The 10,524-nt window shown below is 45.6% G+C and overlaps 1 protein-coding gene across 1 annotated transcript; it reads right to left on the bottom strand.

The window, feature by feature from the left end:
• Positions 1-221: 221 nt before the first annotated feature.
• On the bottom strand, positions 222-10,320 carry LOC121568309 (P2Y purinoceptor 13). The gene is made up of 4 exons (XM_041878862.1): positions 9,834-10,320; positions 1,502-1,703; positions 1,004-1,393; positions 222-865 (listed from the first exon to the last, which is right to left on the bottom strand). The coding sequence occupies exons 2-4, from the start codon at positions 1,682-1,684 to the stop codon at positions 398-400; spliced, it is 1,041 nt and encodes a 346-aa protein (XP_041734796.1). The 5' UTR covers positions 1,685-1,703; positions 9,834-10,320; the 3' UTR covers positions 222-397.
• Between the last annotated feature and the right edge of the window lie 204 nt (positions 10,321-10,524).

Here is a 10,524-nt window from a genome sequence, read left to right as displayed (position 1 = left end):
GCCTGGGCATTGTTGTTCACTAATTTATTCCAAGTAGGGAAAGGATGGCGGGGTTGAAAAGTAATAAAGGGGAGTATATATATAAAAAACATGGGTGATTGGAAGTGATGCAGACAATTACATTGATAGAAGATACAATCTATCTGCAATATTAAGATGATCCATCCCCCCCAAAAAAATATCGAAAAAAAATGAAAAATGAAAAATGAAAAAAAAATAATAATAATGAAAAGTAAATAAAAAATAATAACAAAATACTATAAAAAAAAGACAGAGCCACTTATCCAAAGATGTTTGGAGGGCTTTACTCTGGTCACAATTTATCCAGGGTTAACATCAGACCAATATAGATGTACAATTCTACAGGGCCGAAACAAAAAACCTGTCCTTTTTGATTCTAGGCCGAACTGACATCTAACGTTCTGTTATGCACAGTCTGTGACATCTCCAACTGAGTGGAGGTTGCCTTGGCTGACTCCAAAGCGCCCTGGGGGAAGGGCTTGCGATTGAGCATGTCTGTCAATCTTTTCCGGAAAGCCCTGCACAGGAACACATAGATCAGCGGGTCCAGACACACGTTAGTGGCAGACAACCAGAGAGTGGTCTCCTTGGCAACGTAGAGTGCGTTCTGCGCCTGGCAGTGGTTGGCTATGTTTCGGGTCTGGGTGAGAGTGTAGGGCACCCTGGCGAAATGAAAAGGGGCGAAACAAATGAAAAACACCCCCACCACCACGAAGACTTTGGCCTTGGTCCTGCGGCTGGCTGCTTTGGAGCCACTACGCGAGGCTTTGTAGGATTCGTAGACTTTCCGACTGATGAAGGTGTAACACAACAGCATCAGAGCCAGTGTGCCCCAAAACACCACCTGGGGAGAGGAGGGAAAGACTCAGCATCAAACAACATCAGCAGAAAAGCAAAAGGAAAAATGTTAACCACAAATAGGTGCTACCACCAGGCTACCATTCAGGGTAATGATGCTGAACTACAGGAATGTAGCCCTTACCTGGCAGAAGTAGTTGAATCCCTCATGCCACAGCATGCCGGCCTGACCCTTCATGGAGGTACACCTCAGCCGGCCACCAGAGGGCGACGGTGTGCGGTCACTCAGAATGGTATTGGGCAGAGCCAGAGACACCATCACAGCCCAGACGGCCGCACTCAAGGCCTGTCCCACCCCGACCCTCCGGAGGGCGCACTTCCTAAAGGACCTGACTATCTTGAGGTAGCGGTCAAGGCTGATGAGCCCCAGGAGCAGGATGCTGATGTACATGGTGGTGTAGAAGAGGACGGCAGAGTAGCGACAGTAGAACGCACGCAGACGCCAGGAGCCCACGTCGGCGTCCGCCAGGACCTTCACTGGGATGGACAGAGTCATCAGCAGGTCCGCCACCACCTGTTGACAGACAGGCCATCACGTCAGTTATCAGTCATGTCGTTCAACCATTCCTGACAGTTGGACTAAATTGGTGTTATCACAGAAAATAAATGCTGGTTCCCTTACTACGTTCTTCAGGTAGACCACGAAGGTGGTGGTGCTGCGGATGTTGAAGAAGATCCATGCAGCCAAGCAGTTCAGTACCAGAGCAAACAGGAAGAGGGCGCTGTAGAGCCAGGGGAAGACCACTGCCGTCACGCTGGTGTCACGCACACACTTCAGAGACAGGTTTGAATGGCTGCCGTTCATCCTCGCACCCAGCACTACTCTGGAGAGAAAGATAATAAAAACAATGGATGAGCAGTATGGCCTCTATTTCCCCATAGCAACACAACATGCATTCACCAATGAGAGAGAGAGAGAGAGAGAGAGAGAGAGAGAGAGAGAGAGAGAGAGAGAGAGAGAGACAGAGAGAGAGAGATAAAAGACTGTAAAAACACCAGCAAATCAGTTCCAACTGATTTAATTTTGGAAATCCGTTCCAAAGTATTCCCACCTATAATAGAGAGATATATGTAACCGTATACAAATGTAAGCGAGGTTTGAAATAATTATGTTTTAGTCAAATATTATTACATTTACATTTACATTTTAGTCATTTAGCAGACGCTCTTATCCAGAGCGACTTACAGGAGCAATTAGGGTTAAGTGCCTTGCTCAAGGGCACATTTACGTCATTTAGCAGACGCTCTTATCCAGAGCGACTCACAAATTGGTGCATTCACCCTATAGCCAGTGGGATAACCATTTTACAATTTTTGGGGGGTAGAAGGATTACTTTATCCTATCCCAGGTGTTCCTTAAAGAGGTGGGGTTTCAAATGTCTCCGGAAGGTGGTGAGTGACTCCGCTGTCCTGGCGTCGTGAGGGAGCTTGTTCCACCATTGGGGTGCCAGAGCAGCGAACAGTTTTGACTGGGCTGAGCGGGAACTATGCTTCCGCAGAGGAAGGGGAGCCAGCAGGCCAGAGGTGGATGAACGCAATGCTCTCGTTTGGGTGTAGGGACTGATCAGAGCCCGAAGGTACAGAGGTGCCGTTCCCCTCACTGCTCCATAGGCAAGCACCATGGTCTTGTAAACGGATGCGAGCTTCAACTGGAAGCCAGTGGAGTGTGCGGAGGAGGGGGGTGACGTGAGAGAACTTGGGAAGGTTGAACACCAGACGGGCTGCGGCATTCTGGATGAGTTGTAGGGGTTTAATAGCACAGGCAGGGAGGCCAGCCAACAGTGAGTTGCAGTAATCCAGACGGGAGATGACAAGTGCCTGGATTAGGACCTGTGCCGCTTCCTGTGTAAGGCAGGGTCGTACTCTCGAATGTTGTAGAGCATGAACCTGCAGGAGCGGGTCACCGCCTTGATGTTAGCGGAGAACGACAGGGTGTTGTCCAGGGTCACGCCAAGGCTCTTCGCACTCTGGGAGGAGGACACAACGGAGTTGTCAACCGTGATGGCGATATCATGGAACGGGCAGTCCTTCCCCGGGAGGAAGAGCAGCTCCGTCTTGCCAGGGTTCAGCTTGAGGTGGTGATCCGTCATCCATACTGATATGTCTGCCAGACATGCAGAGATGCGATTCGCCACCTGGTTATCAGAAGGGGGAAAGGAGAAGATTAGTTGTGTATCGTCAGCGTAGCAATGATAGGAGAGGCCATGTGAGGATATGACAGAACCAAGTGACTTGGTGTATAGGGAGAAGAGGAGAGGGCCTAGAACTGATCCCTGGGGGACACCAGTGGTGAGAGCACGTGGTGCGGAGACAGCTTCTCGCCACGCCACTTGGTAGGAGCGACCGGTCAGGTAGGACGCAATCCAGGAGTGAGCCGCGCCGGAGATGCCCAGCTCGGAGAGGGTGGAGAGGAGGATCTGATGGTTCACAGTGTCAAAGGCAGCAGACAGGTCTAGAAGGACAAGAGCAGAGGAGAGAGAGTTAGCTTTAGCAGTGCGGAGAGTCTCCGTGACACAGAGAAGAGCAGTCTCAGTTGAATGACCAGTCCTGAAACCTGATTGGTTTGGATCAAGAAGGTCATTCTGAGAGAGATAGCAAGAGAGTTGGCTAAAGAAAAGAAAGAAGGGATACTGGTCTGTAGTTGTTGACATCAGTGGGATCGAGTGTTGGTTTTTTGAGAAGGGGAGCAACTCTCGCTCTCTTGAAGATGGAAGGGACATGGCCAGCGGTCAAGGATGAGTTGATCAGCGAGGTGAGGTAGGGGAGAAGGTCACCGGAGATGGTCTGGAGAAGAGAGGAGGGGATGGGGTCAAGCGGACAGGTTGTTGTGCGGCCTGCAGTCACAAGTCGCAGGATTTTATCTGGAGAGAGAGGGGAGAAAGAAGTCAAAGCATAGGGTAGGGCAGTGTGAGTAGGACCAGCAGTGTCATTAGACTTAACAAACGAGGATCGGATGTCGTCAACCTTCTTTTCAAAGTGGTTGACGAAGTCATCCACAGAGAGAGAGGAGGGGGGAGGATTCAGGAGGGAGGAAAATGTGGCAAAGAGCTTCCTAGGGTTAGAGGCAGATGCTTGGAATTTAGAGTGGTAGAAAGTGGCCTTAGCAGCAGAAACAGATGAAGAAAATGTAGAGAGGAGGGAGTGAAAAGATGCCAGGTCGGCAGGGAGTTTAGTTGTCTTCCATTTCCGCTCCGCTGCCCGGAGCTCTGTTCTGTGAGCTCGCAATGAGTCATCAAGCCACCGGAGCTGGAGGGGAGGACCGAGCCGGCCGGGAGGATAGGGGACACAGAGAGTCAAAGGATGCAGAAAGGGAGGAGAGGAGGGTTGAGGAGGCAGAATCAGGAGATTGGAGGGAGAAGGATTGAGCAGAGGGAAGAGATGATAGGATGGAAGAGGAGAGAGTAGTGGGAGAGAGAGAGCGAAGGTTGCGGCGGCGCATTACCATCTGTGTAGGGGCAGAGTGAGTAGTGTTGGAGGAGAGCGAGAGAGAAAAGGGAAACAAAGTAGTGGTCGGAGACATGGAGGGGAGTTGCAGTGAGATTAGTAGAAGAGCAGCATCTAGTAAAGATGAGGTCAAGCGTATTGCCTGCCTTGTGAGTAGGGGGGACGGTGAGAGGGTGAGGTCAAAAGAGGAGAGGAGTGGAAAGAAGGAGGCAGAGAGAAATGAGTCAAATGTGGACATAGGGAGGTTGAAATCCCCCAAAACTGTGAGGGGTGAGCCATCCTCAGGAAAGGAACTTATCAAGGCGTCAAGCTCATTGATGAACTCTCCAAGGGAACCTGGAGGGCGATAGATGACAAGGATATTAAGCTTAAATGGGCTAGTGACTGTGACAGCATGGAATTCAAATGAGGAGATAGACAGGTGGGTTAGGGAAAAATTGAGAATGTCCACTTGGGAGAGATGAGGATTCCTGTGCCACCACCCCTCTGACCAGATGCTCTCGGGGTATGCGAGAACACATGGTCAGACGAGGAGAGAGCAGTAGGAGTAGCAGTGTTTTCAGTGGTAATCCATGTTTCCGTCAGCGCCAGGAAGTCGAGGGACTGGAGGTTAGCATAGGCTGGGATGAAGTCAGCTTTGTTGGCAGCAGAACGGCAGTTCCAGAGGCTGCCTGAGACCTGGAACTCCAGGTGTGGGGTGCGTGCAGGGACCACCAGGTTAGAGAGGCAGCAGCCACGCGGTGTGAGGCGTTTGTGTAGCCTGTGCAGAGAGGAGAGAACAGGGATAGGCAGAGGCATAGTTGACAGGCTGTAGCAAATGGCTACAATAATGCAGAGGAGATCGGAATGAAATGAACTAAGCATCTGGGAGAGGAGAGAGCAGGGCCTCCCTCACCAAAACTTCCACCTCAGAAACTATAATTGTTTCACTGAACCACCCGAACAAAAACTCTCCCAACTTCCACCTTTAGAAATCAGAATTGTTGTGAACCGCAGCGGTTCAATGTTTAAAGGAATAGACTCAACCCACTTTATTCAGCTAGCTAACTATGACACCATAGCTAACTAGCATGCTAGCATCCAATAACACACAGTTTAGCACCAACACTTGGTCACAACAAACCACCAATAGTGTGTTAACACACTAAGCAGATAATTCGTGTCCGTGTCTAGTTCCTTTCATAACGCAGCAATAACTAAACGTTGGCTAGCTTAGCACAAATATATTGTATTTAGCTGCCACAGTACAGCACACAATGGCTACTGTGTTGACTCTGTTCGAAAAACGGCTAGCTAGCTAGCTTCGTGCTACACCCGGCACCGCCGAAGACAATGCCAACCTACAGTAACTACCCACAACAGCCCACGATGCCTAACTATGACACCATAGCTAACTAGCATGCTAGCATCCAATAACACACAGTTTAGCACCAATACTTGGTTACAACAAACTACCAATAGTGTGTTAACACACTAAACAGATCATTCGTGTCCGTGTCTAGTTCCTTTCATAACACAGCAATAATTAAACGTTGGCTAGCTAGCATAAGTATATTGTATGTAGCTACTACAGTACAGTTAGCTGGTCGTGTTGGCTAGCTAGCAATGGCTACTGTGTTGACTTTGTTTGAAGAACGGCTAGCTAGCTAGCTTCGTGCTACACCCGGCACCGCCGAAAAACAATGCCAACCTACAGTAACTACCCACAACAGCCCACGATGCCTAACTATGATGCCATAGCTAACTAGCATGCTAGCATCCAATAACACACAGTTTAGCACCAATACTTGGTCACAACAAACCACCAATAGTGTGTTAACACACTAAGCAGATAATTCGTGTCCGTGTCTAGTTCCTTTCATAACGCAGCAATAACTAAACGTTGGCTAGCTTAGCACAAATATATTGTATTTAGCTGCCACAGTACAGCACACAATGGCTACTGTGTTGACTCTGTTCGAAAAACGGCTAGCTAGCTAGCTTCGTGCTACACCCGGCACCGCCGAAAAACAATGCCAACCTACAGTAACTACCCACAACAGCCCACGATGCCTAACTATGATGCCATAGCTAACTAGCATGCTAGCATCCAATAACACACAGTTTAGCACCAATACTTGGTCACAACAAACCACCAATAGTGTGTTAACACACTAAGCAGATAATTCGTGTCCGTGTCTATTTCCTTTCATAACGCAGCAAAAATTAAACGTTGGCTAGCTAGCACATTAACATTGGAAACAACTCTCCACCGTTGCTAAACGTTACCAGTAGCTACCCGCTAGCTAGCTAGCCTCGTGCTTCGCCGGGCTCCGCCGTAAACAATACTTACCTACAATAATTACCTACGGAAACCTACAATAACTACCTAAATAACTACCTAAATAAACTACCTACAATACCTAACTACAACTACCTACCTACGATCTAAATACATGGTTTAAGCTTTACTCAACACCATATAAGAAGCCAAGCTTACCTCCTGCTAGAGAAAACACAACCTCTCCCGCAAGCAGAGTGTTTGGGCTTCTTGCAGTCAAGTTGCAGTCTACAAATTATTTGTAATTATGTTCTGGCCCTCTGAACATCCGTTCAAGAAAAAAAAAAATCGGCCTGCAGCTGAATCTAGTTGATGATCCCTGCTATAAGGCATTAGGTCAACAGTAAAGTAAATGCTATACGCTGCTGCTACTGTTAATTATCTATCCTGTTGCCTAGTCACTTTATTGATAGTTATATGTGCAAATCTACCTCAATTGCATCGACTCGGTACTGGTACCCCGTGTATACAGCCAAGTTATCGTTACTCATTGTGTATCTATTATTCATTTTATTATTACGTGTTTTACTTTTCTATTATTTCTCTATTTTCTTTCTCTCTGTATTGTTGGGAAGGGCCTGTAAGTAAGCGCTTCACTGTTAGTCTACACCTGTTGTTTACAAAGCATGTGACGACTAAAATGTGATTTTATTTGATTTTATTTTAAGTCCTTTTGCTGTACAGATGTAGGATCTTAATTCGATCACCCTGTTGCAGGATAACTTTCCTGCAATGCAGGACATTTAATGTATTTTAGGTTTAAAAATGCTTCTGAAGTTTGTAATATCCACTTTGAAAATTTCAGACTTCATTTTCCCTGATGAAAAATGTATCAACCCATACAAAAAATTTCCATTAATTATATAATGTTGCTACATCCTACGTCTCACAGCATATTTATATTTAGATCCTAGTCAAGTTGGTTGGAGTAGGTGAGGCGGGAGGGCGGAGCACTATTACAGGGTGAATACATCAAACAATGTAAAGAACACTGCTGGTTGATTTCCCTTCACCATACAAAAAACATCTGCTGTATTACAATTAACAGAAATGGAGAACATTCTGTTCAATATTTCTGGAAATGTTTTGCTATAGCGAGAAGGTTATTAGCAGTGAATATTTACGCCGTTTTTTTGTTTTTGTTTTGTTTTTGAATGTATGTATTAGAACTCTTTCTCCTTAGTAAAACATGATTGCATTGCCAGTCAACGATATGACGCCGCACACAGCAGGAAAAGCATGATTTTATTCCAGTTTGTGTGACTGTTATAACATCTCCACCAGTAGAGTAGATTTTATCCGACCCGCGGGTCTAATCACAGTGCCATTTATCGAGCGTGAACGCTGTCGGATCATAGCAAGCTCAGTGTAAACTCCTTAATGGAAGCCCTCTGTTTAGTGACCTATCTGAGCAGGCAGAGAGAAACTCACAATGCCTATCACAGGCCACATTAATGGAGCTATTAATTAAGGACACAGAGTGGGCCAACAATGGAAGCATTCCCTTGAACATCCTCGCGCCCAGCACTACTCTGGAGAGAAAGATAATACAAACAATGGATGAGCAGTATGGCCTCTATTTCCCCATAGCAACACAACATGCATTCACCAATGAGAGAGAGAGAGAGAGAGAGAGAGAGAGAGAGAGAGAGAGAGAGAGAGAGAGAGAGAGAGAGAGAGAGAGAGAGAGAGAGAGAGAGAGAGAGAGAGAGAGAGAGAGAGAGAGACAGGCTATGTGCACACTGCCCACAAAATGAGGTGGAAACTGAGCTGCACTTCCTAACCTCCTGCCAAATGTATGACCATATTAGAGACACATATTTCCCTCAGATTACAGCGATCCACAAAGAATTCGAAAACAAACCCAATTTTGATAAACTCCCTTATCTACTGGGTGAAAAACCGCAGTGTGCCATCACAGCTGCAAGATTTGTGACCTGTTGCCACAAGAAAAGGGCAACCAGTGAAGAACAAACACCATTGTAAAAACAACCCATATTTATGTTTATTTATTTTCCCATTTGTAGTTTAACTATTTGCACATTGTTACAACACTGTATATATACATAATATGACATTTGAAATGTCTTTATTCTTTTGAAACTTCTGAGTGTAATGTTTACTGTTAATATTTATTGTTTATTTCACTTTTGTTTACTATCTACTTCACTTGCTTTGGCAATGTTAACACACGTTTCCCATGCCAATAAAGCCCTTAAATTGAATTGAAATTGAGAGAGAGAGAGAGAGAGAGAGAGAGAGAGAGAGAGAGAGAGAGAGAGAGAGGTTATGTGGTTTGTTGGTTTCCAACCGGTGACATACAAAATGAGTACAACACATGCAAGTAACTTCTAACGCAATTAGAGGTCACTTTTCACAAAGACCCTTCGGAATGTATGTTTTAAAATGTCAATATTAATTTGGACAATGTAAATACATAAAGTTAATGAGTTATGTATTCAAAGTCAAATTGTAACTTTAGTCATCTTTTTCTCCATCGGCAAAAGGCTGTTTCTAGACCTTCCAGTGAACCCACAATAAACTGACCACCAGTTTAGTCCTCTATACAGAGCGATTACAAGATATGCTGATGATAGACTGTACAATTTACAGTGGCAGTCACTTCTTACAACCTCCGTCCGTCTGTCTGTCTCTGTGTCCCTGTCGCTTTACATAGGGATTCCAAACAGTTTAGAATGACATTCAGTGCTGTAACAGGTGCTATGGCAACCAAGGCATATTTTCAAAGTTGGAACCATAGGGGTTTGTAGACCGATACTCAGAGGAGATAGATCCCTTTTAGATCATGTTTTAACAACTTCGTGAGAGATTTGAGTCGAATCCCTGAAAATACACTCAGTCCCTACATACATCTGCATTGATTCAGTCTGATTTGGACAGCTCACAAAGAATGTGCTGTACTTTAGGCCATTCATTGAAAAAGTAATCTGAGGGCGGCAGGTAGCTTAGTGGGGTAAGAGCGTTGTGGCAGTAACCGAGCCGACTAGGTGAAAAATCTGTCGATGTGCCCTTAAGCAAGGCACTTAACCCTAATTGCTCATGTAAGTCGCTCTGGATAAGAGCGTCTGCTAAAATGACTAAAACATGTTTTAATTTTTTTTAACAAAATGCTTGGTTATACACTGTCAAACATAAATTACATTAAATGCATTAATGAAAATGTCCTTACCCTCCTTTAATTGAAGATTTGATTTTGAAGATGTGAAAGTCACTGGAACATACAATATGAAGAAAAAAAACTCAGCAGTCTTCCCTCTATATGAAGAAGTGAAATATCAAATTCAGCCGTTTTCCTTAGAATCTTCCCAAAACGTCACAATTTCACTTTATTTGCAATGGTCTCATTGGTTTTCACACCTACCAACAAAACTGTCCATTCGAGCGTGCTGTACAGGAGGTATGTGTGATGCTCTTTGCTATGGGTGTTCTCTGCATAGAGCTAGTGTGTGGTTTTCTCGTCAGAATCACAATGGCTTTGCCCAGTCTTACTCCGTGTGAATGAGCCTGTCTCTCCTCGCTTCCTGTTTAATTGTCCACTGAGAGGTTGGTGCCAGTGTGCGTCAGTTTCACCAGGTGATGAGTGGCGATGCAGCAGGCAGGACACACTTCCTGACTGAGATCTTAAGAGAACCCCGGAACCCTGACCCCTTTCTAAATGTTACCGAAACAGTGCAAAGGGGGCTGTGGTAGTCAGCACACAGTGTGGGTTTGAGCAAGCAAAAAAAAAAAAGCATGTGTCTCTGCTGATTGCAGGGCAGTGTGCAGGGCAGTGTGTTATTCCATATGAGTTGTTTGTGTGTTTCTTTGAGTTGGAGTGTTTGTTTTGTTGCGTTCTCTCTAAAACACTGCATCATCCCGTG

The sequence above is a fragment of the Coregonus clupeaformis genome, chromosome 6 (assembly GCF_020615455.1).
Source record: "Coregonus clupeaformis isolate EN_2021a chromosome 6, ASM2061545v1, whole genome shotgun sequence".
Classification (NCBI taxonomy): domain Eukaryota; kingdom Metazoa; phylum Chordata; class Actinopteri; order Salmoniformes; family Salmonidae; genus Coregonus; species Coregonus clupeaformis.
The sequence above is the reverse complement of the archived record's forward strand: the minus strand, read 5'-3'. Positions and strand labels throughout refer to the sequence as shown.